Below are 16773 nucleotides of genomic sequence, written 5' to 3'. Positions count from 1 at the left end.
CCCGATAACTTGCATTTGATTATTCACTGCTCTTAAATCATGTAGTAACCTCCACTTTCCTGATTCCTTCTTGATTACAAATATAGGAGTATTCCATGGGGATACAGAGGGCTCCACATGTCCTAATTGCAACTGTTCTAACACTAACTGTTTTGCTGCTCCTAATTTTTTCTGTGATAAGGGCCACTGAGGAACCCATACTGCCTTTTCTGTCAGCCATGGTATTAGCATTGCCATCCTCAGTGGCCCCTAGAAAAAACCCAATCCCTTCCTATCTTTCCTAATAACGGGTTCTACAGGAACTTGTCTACCTTGTAAATGCTTTCCTAATCCTTTTGAGGGAACATATCCTTGCAGCTTTATGATATTTTTGCTTGCCTCTGAATAATCATTAGTTAACCTTAATTATAATTGTTGCTGAATATCTCTGCCCCATAAATTAATGGGGATATCTACTACAAAAGGTTGAATGGTTCCTTGCGATCCTCCGTCCTCCAGATCAGCTCTTTTGCACTGATGGAGGGAGTATGAGCATAGCCTAGTCCCTGCAATGTTTGAGAAGAACTTTGTAAAGGCCAATGCTTAGGCCACGCACTGGACTGGATAATACTTCGGTCTGCACCTGTATCCAATAGTCCTGAGAATGCCTTTCCTTCTATCTCTAATTCCAGCATGGGTCTTTGATCTAAATCCATGGATAAACATGCCAAATCTACTCCTGTGGAACCAAAACCACCATCTTTCCTCTCTTTGTCCTTGGACTGAAACCGCTCATGCATGGAGGGCAAGACAAGCAATTGAGCAATTCTATCTCCTGGAGCTATGGATATAATACCGTGGGGAGAATGGCACAGTACTTTAATTACTCCTGTATAGTCTGAATCTATAACCCCAGGAAATACAAACAACCCTCTCATGGTGGAGGAAGACCGTCCCAATACTATTCCTACAGTTCCCTTTTCTAATGGTCCGGACATATCGGTTTCAATTGCTTGTACTCCCATCTTGTGAGTCAGTACCAGTCCGGTGGTGGCACGGAGGTCCAACCCTGCGGAGCCTGGGGTTGCTCTCCTTGCTGAGGAGGGGGCCTCATGTTGGGACCCTGTATTGCCCCAAAAACTTTCGGGCCCTGGGGACGTGGGCCCCTCACCCCGTTTTTTGGCTCTTGGTCAGTAGACTGAGGGATGGGTCGACCATTGATGTCCTTGACCGACCTACATTCATTTGCCCAATGTTTTCCCTTTTTGCACTTAGGACACAGGCCAGGCTGCCTCTGAGGTGCCGACAGGCGTTCCCTAGTCTTAGGGCATTGTCTCTTAAAGTGTCCCTTCTGGCCGCAGCTAAAACATCCCTCATTCTTGCTCATTCGTGCAGCTCGTGTGGCCGCGAGAACTGTCTCTGCTAGGCCAGCATTACTTAACGGTCCCCCAATTTTCCGACAGGCTTTTAGCCAAGCTTCCAATCCCTTTCCTTTCCTCGGGGTAATGGCTTTTTGACATTTTTTAGTACTTTGTTCATACACTAGTTGTTGAACTAGAGGCATAGCTGTTTCTACGTCTCCAAATATCTTTCCTGCTGCCTCCATCATTCTAGCTACAAAATCTGAAAAAGGTTCATTAGGTCCCTGAATGATCTTAGTCAAATTTCCTGAAACTTCTCCTTTATTTGGTAATGATTTCCAAGCCTTAGAATAAATCTCATTTATTTGTTGATAAACTTCAATAGGATATGCCGTCTGATTCACAGTCCATTGTCCTTGACCCAGTAGCATGTCAGCCGTCCACTGTGGTCGATTATTCTGGAGGTTAATTCTAGCTTGTACCTGGGCTCTATCTGTGACTATAGATTTGAAATCCAAATACTGTCCTGTAGTTAAACATGCTCTAGCTATTTCAAACCAATCTGCTGGAGTCATAGCCTGAGTAGTGAGCCTAGTCAATAATGTTAAGGTATAACTGGCTGTTACTCCGTAGCTCGAGCAGCCTCTACCAGGTCTTTTAATTGATTATAAGGCACAGGTTCATGATATCTGTTGTTTGATTGCGGATCTTCAAAAACTGGAAACTCGGACGCTAGCCGCGCCCAGGTGTCCCTCCTGATAAAATGACAACCTCCACCTGTTTGCAGATACGAAGGTGATGCTGGGGGTGGATGTGGTCCCGAAGGCGCCGTTGGTTCCACATTCACCCCAGCAGAAACATTATAAGGAGGGGCCGCCGCCGCCCATATCTCTCTTCCTCATATTTAGGGCGGCTTCCTCTAAATTTTTCTCCTCATCTGAATCTAATTCATTATCAGATAAATCAAGTTTTGCAAATTCCCCTAATACTGGATACAAAGGGTTCCCTTTCTTTTCTGAATTTTCTTTCTTCTCTGGTTTATTTTCTTTAATTTCCTTTTCTTTATTCTTTTCTTTATTCTTTTTAGACCTACTTAAGTTCTCTCCTTTAGAGTCTGACTCTGATAGACTATCCTGGTGCTTAATTAATGCCTTGCGTCCCTCTCTAATGATTTCCACATTGCGTCCTTCCTTAAGACATGCATGTAAAACACAGCAAAGAAGAACAACAATTGTCATAAGAATGAACACAAGAGCAAACACAAGCGGATTAATCCCAGCAATCAGCATACCTGGAGAACTTACCGATGTCACCGTTCCTGGAGAACTTACCGACGTGGCCGCTCCGCGTGTTGAGTTCTGAATCCTCTTCGACCCCTCACCCGGTATCCGAAGATTCCCGGGTTTCGGCACCAGCTGCGGGAGCTCCTCGGCCAGCGAGGAAGAACGACCACCAACCGAGGATTCTTCTCAGATCACACTTTATTGGAGCGCCTCTTGATTAAGGGAGAGCGGGAGGTGAGGGGCCCCGAGAACTAAATTGCAGCTGCTTATATGAGGATTCAAGTCAGTCCGTGATTGGGTCTCGCCAGAATGCGAGCACGGGGAGCCACGGGATAGGCTGAGGACATGGAGTCCATTACCATACTCGCGCATGCACGGACCTCAGGACGTGTAGTCCTAGGAGCATAGCCAAATATGGAGTTGTTTACAGCTGGGCTACCAGGAAGTCAGCGCCATCTTAGAATGGCGGCTCCTACAGGAAGGGCATTTGCCAGGACAAAGAACAGCCACTGTTCTTTTCCACGTTGCCCACATCACAGCCCAGATTTGAGTCCCGCCGCCGCCATGGCAGCTTATCTGTCTATCAGGTGGGGTCAGCTTCGGGCCTCAGTGCTGGCTTCCAAAGGCGGCTGAAAGATCCTGTCACCTGACCACGGAGCCTTGGGTCTGTCTGTCTGTCTTTCTTTTTTGTTTTGTGTGTTTGCTTTATTATTATTATTATTATTTTTGGTTTTTCGAGACAGGGTTTCTCTGCGTAGCTTTGTGCCTTTCCTGGAGCTCACTTGATAGCCCAGGCCTGGCCTCGAGCTGAAAAGCGTGCACCAGCTCCGGCTGCTTGCTTTATTTTTTTTTTTTTTTTTTTTTTTTTTTTATTTTTTATTTTTTTTGTGCTTGATATAGCTGCATGCAAGCACAGATCCTAGCTGTGCCACCAGTGCTGGATTGCTCGACTTGTCATCTTTACTTAAACACTTTTATTTCATTTATTTATTTTGTGTGTGAATATATGCATATACATTCATGCCATGAGGGGTGTGTGTGTGTGTGAGAGAGAGAGAGACAGACAGACAGACAGACAGACAGACAGCGAACAACTTTCAGGAGTCAGTTCTACTAGGTAGATTCCAGGACTTGAACTCAGGTTATCAGGGTTTGGTGGCGGACACCTTTATACACAACCTTGTTTTGTTTTTTGAGATATGCTGTGGGACCCTGGTCACCTGATATTCATTATATAACCCAGGCTGGCCTCAGCCTCTCATGTGCTGGGATGTGACTACCATACGTGGCTCTTCTTTTATTTTATTGGGACGGGCCTCATTTTGTACCTCGGGCTGACCTCAAACCCTTGTTCTTCTTGTCGACGTCTGAGTGCTGGCGTTCCAAGCGTGCACCACCTCGCCCTGCTGGCTTTTGTTTTTAAACAATCTATGTGCTAGGCAGCGAATTCCTTCTCTTTAGAGGGGTTCTGAGCCTGGCCTTGCAAAACTGCGGGGCAGACCTTGGAGGCTAATCTCTCTCTCCCAGTCCAGATCGGGGCCGTGCCGTCAGCCTGGCTACTCACACCGGCTGTCACCCTCTCCTGCCTGACTCTACAGCCCGCCCTGGAGCGACACATTGACTGGAGGTGGTGGGGTGTGGGGAACGGAACGGTCTACTGACCTGTTGACCAGCTGGCTCACCATCCCATGAAGAACCACCCGAGGAACAGCATGAGACCATGGCTGGTGTCCAACCTGAGATGTAGGGCTGGCCCAAGGAACCAATTAGGGAGGGGAAATCCACTGGGGAATTGGGGGCATCGCTGCCCGGGGAGTTCTCGAGTGCTGCTAGAGGACCTGCTGAATTATTTGTGGAGTGATGAAGACAGGCTCTTACTCTTTAGTCCAGGTTGGCCTCAAAGCCATGGCACTCTTCCCGCCTTGGCCTCCCCGGTGCCGGGATTGTGAGTGAGAACCACTGTACCTGGTTATGTAGAACCCGTGAGAAGAAAAGCATCCTATTGCCCCGGAGAAAGGAGGATCCTGAGGCCAAGCTGAACTATAGAGATGGGGGGGGGTGTACACACACACACACACACACGGCATGAAAGCTGTTCTATGCACAAGCCCCAAAGAGGTGTGTACTTTGTGCTTCCTGTCCCTCTGCCTACATTTTCCATCTTGAATGGAACCGAGACTTGACCTCCTTTTCACCTGGCCCCAGCCTCCCACGGCGGGGTTCTTTCAGCCACCCCTCTCCATTGCCCGGGGATAAACGCGGTGACTCGTCTCCGATGTCTCACCCAGAGGTCCCCTCACCTGTAAGGTCCCGTACCTTCCTCGTATTTTCAGGAGTGGTAGCGGGCCAAGCCCCCCGTCACTGTCCCACTGCCCACCCAATTTTAATCAGACTTGTCAAACCAAAGCTGTCACAAACAAGGGGGTGTGGGGCGTCACGTGACCAGCCTGAGTAACCGCGTTCTCACTTCCTCCTTCCACACCCTGCCGTTGGGGGGTTGGCAGATTGGGACCACAAGTGTCTGGCAGTGTGGGCTGGGGCCTTGTCACTGAGGCAGAGTCGTTTCAGGGCCCTGAAGCAACTGCCCCATGCTCTGCTGAGCACGGTAAGGACTGATTTGCAAAGCTTTGGGGAGGGGCTGGGGACTCAAGGGACAAGAAGGCTGCCTTTCCATTGCGAGCGAGCGCACAGGCCAGGACCTTCCCCGTGGCACCGCCACCGCCGCCCAGGCTCTGGACCGAGGTCTCCGTGGAGATGGGTCTTCTCCAGCCTGAGCGGTGGGTCTCTCCTGACCCTGACTAACTGCTGTCTGCTCACCGGGCCATGGCTGCTGCTGAGTCTCTGCATGGAAACTCCGAGAAGTCTGGGCCCTCTCCCTAGATACTCTCCCATCCCCTCTTTTCACGAGTGGTTCGGAACTTAAGGCCAGAGCTGAGGCTGAGTCTGGAAGAGTCCAGAAAGGATGGTGTGAAATTTCTCTTGAGGCTGTTCAGGCATGAAAATATTCCTTGGGATTCTCTCTCTCCTCTCTCTCTCTCTCTCTCTCTCTCTCTCTCCCTCCCTCCTTCCCTCCCTCTTTCAAATTAGATATAGTTTCTATTTGTTCATTAGGCTAGCCTGGGACTCTATGTAGCCCAGGCTAGCCTCTTGCCTTGGTCTAGTGCTGGGGTTCCAGGCATGCACCACCATACCCGCCTTCTTTGATCATTTAAAATTTTTATTTGTATATTATTAGTTGTATGCGTGTGTGTGTGTGTGTGTGTGTGTGTGTGTGTTTGTGCATATGAACTTGTGTGCACGAACAGGCACTTGAGTGTCAAGCAGCGTGTATGGAGCACGTCTTAACTTGAGGGAGAAAACAGAGCTTGTTCATGGGAAATTGTTTTTAAATTAGTCTTAATTTTTTTTAAAAAAAAAAAAGTTATGTGTGCGGGTGTTTTGATTGCATGTACGTCTGTACATCGTATGTATACAGTGCCCTCGTAGGCCAGCAGACGGTGTCGGGTCCTGTGAAATCGGAGTTAAAGATGGTTGTGAGCCTCTCTGTGTGGGTGCTGGAGAGTAGACCTGGCCCTGTGGACGAACAGCCAATGCTCATAAACTGCTGAGCCATCTCCCCAGACTCCGTGCTTTGAGACGACAACCTCATCTAGCCAAGGCTGGCCTCAAACTTCCTACATAGCCGAGGAGGACCTTACATTCTGTGCCTGCGTGTTTCACGTGCTGTGATTACAGGCATGGACCTCTCTCACACCCCGTTCGCTGAGGCTGGAATCAGACTCAGGGCCTCAGGCGTCCTAGGCTGGTAATGCTGCCCACTGGAGACTGGCAGGGGCTGAAAACCCAGGCAGATCCCATCCCCCCACCTACAGACCTGTGTTGTCTTCGCTGAAGGATGTTGGGGTTTGAGCCCAGGCCCTTCGGCAAGCTTGGCAAGTGCTCTACCACAGAGTCCTCCAGCCCTCCACCCTGTAGACAGAAACTGGTTCCTGTTGTCTAACTACTCTTTTTTTTTTTTTTTTTGCCTCATTTTACCTCCTTTCCCCATAACTAACTTCCATGTACAAGGGCCTGGCTTCTTGGAGGCCAAGGGTTAGGGAGGTGGTTCTTCTGGGTGCCTCTGGTGGTGCCACACCCTGTGGGGATGTTCCTTCCTTGCCACTTTGGCCAACAGCCAAAGAGCTGAAACTGGGGACCGGAAGGGACTCGGCCACCCTGCCAAGTTCTCCAGGAAACCTGGGCTAGGTCCCTATTGGGCCACCAGACGGGCTTGGGTGTTTTGGGGTCACCTGGGTGTTCCTGATGGATGGTGCTGCTGTTTATAGGCGGGAAATCCGGGCTCTGAGTGGGGAGGCAAGACATATGACGTCATGGGCAAGCAGGCACTGAGTTAGGATGTCACACAGGCCTTCTGGCCGCAGGCCCCTGGACCCGTGGTGACCAGGTCTGTCGGTCCCCTCCGCTGTCTGGCGCAGGAAGTGGGGTGTGGAGGATGATGCCCTGGGGGAGCCCGGCTGCCTGGGCTCTGTGCTGTTTATGCCTCTTCAGAAAGCCAGGTGAAGCTCTCCTTGAATTAACTTGGGCCAAACCTCAAGGCTAATATGTAGCTGGGCGGTGCCTTGGGGTTCCAACAAGCCACGCTGGGTTCCTGGGGTTAACGAGCCCCACGTTATCTAACACCATGCTTGTGGCCTTGCAAGGGGCCATCGGATATTAATTAGACACACAGGATGTTTACCACTAAAGAGTTACAGGGGCCGGGAGTGGAGGTGCACGCCTTTAATCTCAGCATTTTCTGGAAGCAGAAGCAGGCAGGCAGACCTCTATGAGTTTGAGGCCAGCCGGGGCCACATAGTGAGACTCTGTCTCAAAATACATGAATGAATGAGTGAATGAATGAATGAATGGTAGGGGCTGAGTGTCGAGGCATACAGCTGTAATCTCGGCACTCAGGAGGCAGAGACAGGAAACTCAGTAATTCAAGGTCATTTTTGGCTACAGAGCCAGTTGTGGGCCAGCCTGGGCTACACGAGACTGCCTCAGAACAAACAAAAAGTGTATAGGGTGGGAATGGGAATTATAAAAAAAAAAAAAAAAAGGGTCCTTGAAAGGTTGACCAAAAAGGTAGGATGTGCCAGTGGGCAGATACAAGAAGCTGGAGTCAGCATGTCTGTGCAGTTCAGGGGTTGGAATGCCCCTGCCTGGGGATGCCGGGCCTGTTGGTCCTGAGGACCGCAGAGTCCCTGCCCTCCGTGAGCTTCTGGGCTGATGGGGTGGCACAGGGCAGGATTATCACCGTGCCCATGAGCCTGTGAGACCCGAGTCACGGGAGGTGTGTTTGTGAAGACCCCAGCTGTGTGCCTGCCTGTGGCTGGATCCTGGTCCCGTGACACTGTCTCCAGGTGGCTGTCGTGTTGAGCTTCTGGAGTTCAGGGGTCGACCTGAACGGAAGTTTAGGAGGCAAACTTCTGGAAGGTGCTGGGACAACCCGGAGACAATCTGAATGGCTCCAAGAACAGGTGTCTGGGGCCAAGATGGGCTCTGCGGAGGGGCGGCCTGCCCTCGAGCTCCTGCTTCTGGCCTGCGTGACTCTAGGTGCCCAGTGGGCCTCAGAACGATGGTTCCCATCCTTCACTGGGGCACAAGCCGAGGATTCTCAGGCAGGTCTTAGAGCAGTGCCCAGGACGCCGGCCACACTCAGAACACATGACTCATGCGCCTGAGGAGGCCGAGACGCAGGTCCTGCCACAGAAACCGACTTCTGGGCAGCTTCAGTTCTCTAAGGAAGCAAAGGCCAGTTCCAGCCTGCGCTAAGGTTGGGGATTTCCCAGGACACGGCTGTGGTTAACAGGGATCCCCTTGCCCTAAATGCGAAATTCAAAATTAGGACAATGAGCCAGACGTGGTTTTAGTGCCAGTACTTAGGAGGCAGAGGCAGGTGGATCTCTGTGAGTTCAAGGCCAGCCTGGTCTACAGAGTGAGTTTCCAGACTAGCCAGAGCCACACAGTGAGACCCCATTTCAAACTGATGATGATGATGATGATGATGATGATGATAACAGCTGGCTTTTACTGAGCATTTATTGGGTGCTAAACATCCCGTGGGGACCATCCCTCACGCACCCTCAGCAGCCCCATGAGGAGTGGGTTCTCTCGCCTCTGCACACACTGTCCTGCTTTGTGACACTTTGCCCTCACGGTGGTGTGAAAGCAAGCCATTCTGGAGAACCCACCCTTTGAGTTTTGCGTTTCATCTACCCTGGGCCATCAGTTCTTAGACACCCCAGGCTGGAGTTAGACAATGTCGCCCAACTGCTAAGGTAAGCGTTTCCAACACATTTTAGGAGGACCTGGCTACTCAGTAATGCTTGCCAGGTCAAGGGGGTTAATGTGTTTCTCATATGTTTGTGTTACCGTGGATGTATAGGGACTAAACCCCATAGTACACTGAGGCACACCTAGATTGCCGATGGGCTTTCCATGGTTCAGAGAGGTGAAGTGAGTTGCCCAAGGCCACACATCTTTGTCTGGGACAGAACTATGACGGACTGTTATCTGACTCCCAGCATATAGAGCCCTCACGGGGACCTGGGGTGACTGTGCCTCAGTCTCCCCTGGTTGTCTGTGTAGACTCTGCCTCTCTTGGAGTCTGAAACTCTAAGATGATGTTCAGGGACTCAAAAGGGGAGGCTCCAAGCTTCTTGGAGGAATGAGGCCACCAGAGGCTTGTCCTTTCTAAACCTCAGGGGCTAGGGAGGAAGCTACTGGTTTGGGGGTGATGGACAGGAAACAGGCAGGCAAGCACCGAGACGAACTGGATGTGGCTTCGCCCGCCCTCTTGATGCTCAGCCGGGCTGGCCCCGATCTTGCTTTCCTGTCATCTGAGGAGAGGAGGGGTAAACCATCGCTCCCAGGCTTGCGTCCCTCACCCGTATCGCATGGGCCCTGAGGACCAGCGCTTCTCGGGGAGACGATAGGGGAGTTCATCAGAGAAGAACGCACCCACAGCAGCAGTGCCGTGATGGGGGCATGGTCAGAGTCGTGATCAGTGTCGAACACATGGAGCTCAGGAAATATCACCAGCGACGCATCTGGCACCGGCCTCCGGTCCACCTGCTTCAGACATGGCTCCCATTGGAGCTGTGCGCTTCCATCCCTGCGGAGGACAGATGTTCCAGGCCGCGGTGTTACAGGACCTGTCCTGTTGAGGGACACAGATAGCAGGGACCGGCCTGGAGTGGCCGGTGGCCCCGGTTAGTAGAGACGGAGGGATTTCTGTGATGTACGGCTTCTGGGTCAAACTGCTCACTCTGGACGGGCCCAGTGAGGAGATCTGGGCTCTCCCAGGGAGCCTCATCTTTTCCTGTGCTAAGCGAATGTTCTACCACTGAGGCACACCCCCAGCCCTTGGTTTATTTATTTACTTCTACACCTGGATTCTTGTATTCTGCTTCTACCTCCTAGGTTCTGGGATTACAGCTATGTATCAGCATGCCCGGCCATATTTTTTTTAAAAGATAATTATATTAATTAATATATTTACTTATTTATATGAAACAGCGTCTTGCTGTGTTACCCAGGCTGGTGTCCAATGCCTGGGCTCCAGCAATCCTTCTGAGGATCAGGGATGCCCGGAGCCTCCACCCGGCTCACTCCTGCCCCGAACCTCCCACAGCAGGGAAGGGCTCTCTGTTCCCTGGTTGCCCACAGTGGTGGCCCCCGTTCTCATCTCCATGGCCCTCTTGAGCCTGAGGCCTCCCTGTATCCCCACAGAAGGTGTCCCCGATTTCTTCCTTTCAGAAGCCAACATCTGGGACCTTCCCCGGGGCCTCTTGGAAGCAACGTTACTTGTTTTATGTAAGAGGCAGCCAGGCCGGGCGGTGGTGGTGCACACCTTTAATCCCAGCACTCGGGAGGCAGAGGCAGGCGGATCTCTGTGAGTTCGAGGACAGCCTGGGCTACAGAGTGAGTTCCAGGAAAGGTGCAAAGCTACACAGAGGAACCCTGTCTCGGAAAAAAAAAAAAAAAAAAAAGAGGCAGCTGAGGGTCAGAGAGGGCGCTCAGGGTCACATAGCTGCTGTGGGGTGTGAATGTGGGCCAGCCCTGTCTTCACCCCAGGCCACCTCTGCATGCAGGGGATTGTGGGTAGGAAGCAGCCTGGCTCCTTTCTCATTGGCCCTTGCCCGTAGATGGGACCCCTGACTTTCAGACCCTCTGACGCCCCCCCCCCAACAAGCTGCGTTGCCCCCAGAAACTGAAGGGCTAGCCTCGGTAGTGCCCATCCCCCCCTTTCAGGAAGTGGTTCAGTCTCTGCCTTCCAGGAACCAAGGCGAGGTAGTGGGTGCGGGCAGCGGTGTTGGTGTTAAGATGATGACATGTACCGCTGCACCGGTGGCTTCTTCTTGCCCTGATCTCCCCTCAGGGTAGAGGGACCGAGGCGGGTGTGTCTTTTTTCTCTAAGAAGGAACCCTGCTCAGAGAGGCCAGCGCCTATCTCAAAGTCACACAGCCTCTAAGAGGCAGTGTTTGAACCTCCCGTCTGACGCCACTGTCTGCTGCCCTTTCTAGGGCCTTGGTGGTTCCTGAACAACTGGGGCCTGGTCTTTCCCCCAGTTCAGGATTCAAGCTCCACAGGCCTGAGCTGAGCCCTCTGCCTGTACCTCGGCCCCTTCACCGGGGCTGTGTTCTCCATACAGCCTCCCTTGGTCTGGACTGGGCCAATCCCTTCCTGGGTGGCTTTGGGTCTGTCCCTGCCTCTGTAACTGCCTTTCCAAGTACCATAAGGTTTGTTTTTTTCTTTTTTTTTTTTTTAAATAGAAGATGTGATCAAGTTGGGCACAGTGGCACACATCTTTAATCCCAGCACTCGAGGAGGCAGAGGCAGGCGGATCTCTGCGAGTCCGAGGCCAGCCTGGGCTACAGACCAAGTTCTAGGACAGCCAGGGCTACTTAGTGAGTTCCAGGATATGCAGGGCTGTGTAGAGAAACTGTCTCAAAACAACAACAACAAAAACAAAAGACAAAAAAAAAAGTCCACAAAGATGTGCTCAGAGTTGCATTTTAAAAACTCAGTGCAATTCTAACTAACCCGTGAAAGAGGCCAGATTGAGCCGCGCAAAGAGGGACCCACAGGTTAGAGCCACCCGGCCCGCCCTCCTGCCAATCACTTGTGTGAAGGACCAGGGAAGGATACAGGAAATGATGATGGATGTGGAAGCCATCTGCTTCAGAGTCACCGCTGGAGGGTTGTGTACCACCGAAAGACACTGTGTGCAGGGCACCAACAAGTACCCAGGTCCTGCCACTCACCACAGCATTCTTCAGGGCTGGAGTCTGTCTTCTAAAAATCCCAGCCAGTGCCAGGAGGAAGTGGGGGTCAGGGGTTGTTGGCATAAAGGAAGGGGCTGTTCTTCCTGGCTCCCTTGTTGGGAGGACAGTGGCCCCATACAGACAAGTCTGAGGGCTGAGCTTCTTGAGAGGTGAGACTCCTCCTGGATCCTGTCTCTGGGCCCTGAGGGACTTGCAGGATACGTCGGCCAGAGCAGCCAGAGCAGCCCACCTCGGCTGAGACCTTGCTGTGGTATGGCTCCCGTGACATTTTCACAGTGCCTTAGAGTGGGTCTTGTCGTTCCCATCGCCCAAGCAAGGACACCAAAGGAACAGGACCAAGGAGAAACGCTGACAGAGATCAACCAAAGGGAGAGACAGCTCAGTGGTTAGGGGCACTGGCTGCTTCTCCAGAGGTCCTGGGTTCGGGTCCCAGCACCCTGTCTGGCAGCTCACAGCTACCTGTAACTTCAGCTCCAGGGGGTCTGATGCTTCTAGCCCCTGGAGTCAGGTGCACATATCCCCACACAGACACATCATATGAATAATTTAAAATACTTAGGAAAAAAAAAACAAAATTTTTTTGAAAAATTTTTGTTTGGTTGCTTGTCTTGGGATGTTTTTTCGAGGCAGGGTTTCTCTATGCAGTTTTGGTTCCTGTCCTGGATCTCACTCTGTAGACCAGGCTGGCCTCAAACTCACGGAGATCTGCCTGCCTCTGCCTCCCAAGTGCTGGGATTAAAGGTGTGCGCCACCATCACCCAGGAGGTTTCTTTTTTTATTTTTGAGACTATAATTACATCATTTCCCCCTTCCCTTTTCTTGATCCAAACCCTCCCAAATGCCCCTCCTTGTTCTATTTCAAATTCATGGGCTCTTTTTCTATTAATTGTTGTTGCACACATATATGCATGTGTATAGACATATATTCTTAAATATAACCTGCTCAGTCTGTATAAGGGGACTTGGATGTATGTTTTCCAAGACGACCGTTTCGTGGTGGGTAACCTGTCCGTGTGCTCTTCCCTGGGGAAGACTGTTTCTCCCCACGAGAGCATTGCTCAGGTGGCTGTCGTTCTTTCCTGTGTAGAGCTGAGGTCTTTCCCCATCCACTTTGACATGTCCATTGGTGTTGTCTTTGTTCAGCTCAAATATATCCTTTTTAAAAAAGAGTCGAAGGCCCGAGGACAGGCAAAAGCTGTGTGGGGCAGGGAGGAGACAGAGAGATGGAGGGGGCAGGGCTAAGGAGAAGCATTAGGGACCAACGATCTGCCTTTTCCCTCAGCTCTCGAATGCTGAGTCACAAACCCTCACCTTCCTCTTTTTTTGTGTGTGTGTGTATATATATATATATATTATTTATATTTTTATATTATATATTATTTTGTAGGGGGAGGGTTTGAAACAGGGTCTTATGTAGCTCAGGCTAGACTCAAACTCACTATGTGGTTGAAGACGACCTTGAACTCCTGACCTCCTGTTTCTTTCTGCCTCCTCAGTATTGTGATTACAGGCACGTGTCACCATGTCCAGACCCTTCAGGCTTCTTAATTTTGCTTTTTTGTTCTTTAAACAGAATCTCATTAAGTTATGCAAGGCTGACCTTGACCTCACTATGTAGATAGGCCTACTTCAAATCTCAGGCTCTCAAAGCTGGGATTATAGTCATGAGCCTAGTAGAAATAAAATATTTTAGGGCTGGAGAGATGGCTCAGTGGTTAAGAACAATGGCTGCTCATCCAGAGGACCAGGGTTTGATTCCCAGCACCCACATGTCAGCCTATAACTGTATCTCTAGATCCAGAGGATCCAATGCCCTCCTCAGAAACTGCATACATGTGGCTCCTAGACATTTAAGCAGGCAAAACACTCATATACACAAAACAAAAAAACTGGATTTTATATATATATTATTCTTTTTTAACCACTGAGCATGGTAGTTCATACCTATAATCTCAGCACTCAGGAGGTTGAGGCAGGGGGATCATTAGTTTGAGGACAGCCTAGGGTGAGACTCTCATCTCAAAAAATAAAATAGAATAAATAAATAAAATTAAAAAGTAAAAAAAAGTAAATAGAGTAGCAGAGGAGAAAGAAAACAAAATGTAACTCCCAAAGACACGCTAGGGAGTTTGGTGAACCTTCTCAGATGGCCGGGTGGTGTTATTTGTGGGGATAAGCACAAAGCTTCTAACAGCCAAGAATATGTCTCCAATATGTCTGGTGCCACAGTCCCGGCCCCAGACCAGACCAGCGCTCCTTGTGCGGTCCTCGGCAGGCACAGGCTGACACCATCCCACCTGTCCATCCCTGTCTCCTCAGGTACCATGCTTCCACGCCTCCTTCTGCTGCTGAGCGTCTTGGGCCCTGGCAACTGCCTTCAGCTGTGGGACACCTGGGAGCAGGGAGCCAAGGCGGCCTCACGCCCTGTGCGTCTCCGGGAACGGAGACAGGCAGATGTGGGTGATGATTTTGAGTACCCTGACTATGGCCTGGATGGCACAGATCCCCCAGAACTGCTGACGAATACCACCAACACCGTGGCTCCACACCCTGAGCCTCTGACCACGGTGGCCATGCTGGAGCAGAGAGTTTCTGGAACCCCTGAGTCAACCACGGCCCAGGTTACCGCCACCAGCCCTGCTGGCCCAGATGCAGGAGGAATGACTGTTGGAATGCTGAGCACGGAGTCTGCCACACAGTGGAAACCAACCACAGTGGAGACGACTATCCAACCAGCAGCCATGGAAGCAAAGACCTCACAGCCAGCAGCCACGGAGGCAGAGACCTCACAGCCAACACCCACGGAGGCAGAGACCTCACAGCCAGCAGCCACGGAGGCAGAGACCTCCAAGCCAGCATCCACGGAGGCAGAGACCTCCCAGCCAGCAGCCACGGAGGCAGAGACCTCCCAGCCAGCATCCACGGAGGCAGAGACCTCACAGCCAGCATCCACGGAGGCAGAGACCTCCCAGCCAGCATCCACGGAGGTAGAGACCACGCAGTTTTCCAGGAGTCAGGTTGTAAAAAGTCAGTTCACAGAGTCCACAGCCACAGAAGTCCCTTCCACAGAGCCCACTGCCACGGAGATCACGTCCACAGAGGCCACTGACTCTAGCATCTTCCTTGGGCCATCTGTGAGTCACAAGGCCAAGGATGAGGCAACTGGCCACTTCAATGGCAATGGTTTGAAGAATGAGCTGTTGGTGACCCCTGGGAGCTCCCTGGCTACAACGACCCCAGTGACCTCCGACCTCATTCCCGTGAAGCAATGCCTGCTGGCCATCCTCATCTTAGCCTCGCTGGCCACCATCTTCCTCGTGTGCACCGTGGTGTTGGCCGTCCGCCTCTCGCGGAAGAACCACATGTACCCGGTGCGGAACTACTCCCCCACGGAGATGATCTGCATCTCATCCCTCCTACCCGAGGGAGGCGACGGGGCCCCCGTCACGGCCAATGGGGACCTGCCCAAGGTCCAGGACCTGAAGACAGAGCCCAGTGAGGACCGCGACGGGATGACCTCACCCTACGCAGCTTCCTCCCTTAGCGCCCCTGGCTACCTGAGCAAGAAAGACCCTTGCTGGCTTCACCCTCCACGCCCACCCACCGGTCACCAAGGCCACAGCTCGGGGCTGCCTGGGGGAACTTTCTCCATAGGGGTCGTGAGGGAAGACGCCTTGACCCACCCCAATCATGGTCCAGAGCCTCCAAGGTCCTGCAGCAGCTCCTGCTTCATTCATGGAGGCTGGTGGCCTCCAGGCCAAGGACCACGGTAGCAGTTGCTGCTCCTGGACCCCTCCCTCTACTTGTCTGCTGGTTTTTTTTGGGACCCCCCCCACCTACCCATCCTCCCGCTCCACCCCCCCTCACCCCCCCACCCCCGCCTCCGCCAATGCCTCCCAGTGCTGTGTGACTTCCTGCAGGGTCACTGGAGTCCTGACCTCACATCCCCAAGAAAGAAAGAGTTCCCCTTTCCCCACTCACAAAGCCTTCCTCTTGGTTGCCATGGTTACCGTGATAAGAAAGAATCTCTGGGGGGGGGAGCTGCCATTTCCCAAGGCCCGTCTGATCCTCTACCCCCAGTGAGGGGCAGCTTGGCTTTCCCAGGCGAGGCTTGGAAAGACAGTCCTTCATTAGGGTCCGTGTGAACCATGAGCTTCCGTCCAGTGACAGAGCGACCGCGGCCTGGCACAGCACAGGCACTCAATAAATGTGTGTGGTAACAAATGGTGGCCGAGTCCTTTGCCTGCCCAGGTTGCCACCTCCAGGCAGTTTCCCCGAAGGGTTCTTAGGCCAGTCAATGTCCATGTTGCTCTTAGGCAATAGAGACTTCTGGTCCGTTCTTGGGCAACTGCAGGCGGGGAGAGCTCCATGTGATTGCACACGCCTATGATCTCAGCACCAGAGAGCTGGGGAGCAGGAGTTCAAGGTCATCCTCCGCTACGCACAGCGAGTTTGAGACCAGCCTGGGATCCATGAGACCAGTCTCAAAGAAAACGAAAACTAGGTCTGGCTGGCTGGCTCAGTGGGTAAGGGTGCGTGCAGCCAGGCCTGAGGTCCTAAGCCGGACCGGGGCCTACACAGTGGAGGGAGAAAACTGACTCCCCAAAATTGTGCTTGGATTTCCACACACACGCTCATGCACAATAAACAAAAAAACTCAGCAAATAAACAAACCAGAGAACTTCATTGAACACACCCTGACCAAGTTGGGCCAAGGGGGGGGTGTCCCTCAGCTCTTAGACAAATATGCCTCTTGGTACCCACGTGATCCTGCCCAGAGTCCTCTCTCCTCTCTTCTCTTTTTTTTTTTTTTGGATTTTC

General features: G+C 51.9%; 1 protein-coding gene across 1 annotated transcript; it reads left to right on the top strand.

The window, feature by feature from the left end:
• The first annotated feature begins 5105 nt into the window (after positions 1–5105).
• On the top strand, positions 5106–15585 carry Selplg (selectin P ligand). Its single transcript, XM_028860839.2, is given in 3 exon segments — positions 5106–5228; positions 14272–15459; positions 15462–15585. Coding segments are annotated over 2 exon segments (1218 nt in total). The 5' UTR covers positions 5106–5228; positions 14272–14276; the 3' UTR covers positions 15497–15585.
• The last annotated feature ends 1188 nt before the right edge of the window (positions 15586–16773 follow it).

The sequence above is a fragment of the Peromyscus leucopus genome, chromosome 23, assembly GCF_004664715.2.
Source record: "Peromyscus leucopus breed LL Stock chromosome 23, UCI_PerLeu_2.1, whole genome shotgun sequence".
Classification (NCBI taxonomy): Eukaryota; Metazoa; Chordata; class Mammalia; order Rodentia; family Cricetidae; genus Peromyscus; species Peromyscus leucopus.
This window is presented reverse-complemented; position numbering and strand designations above follow the sequence as displayed.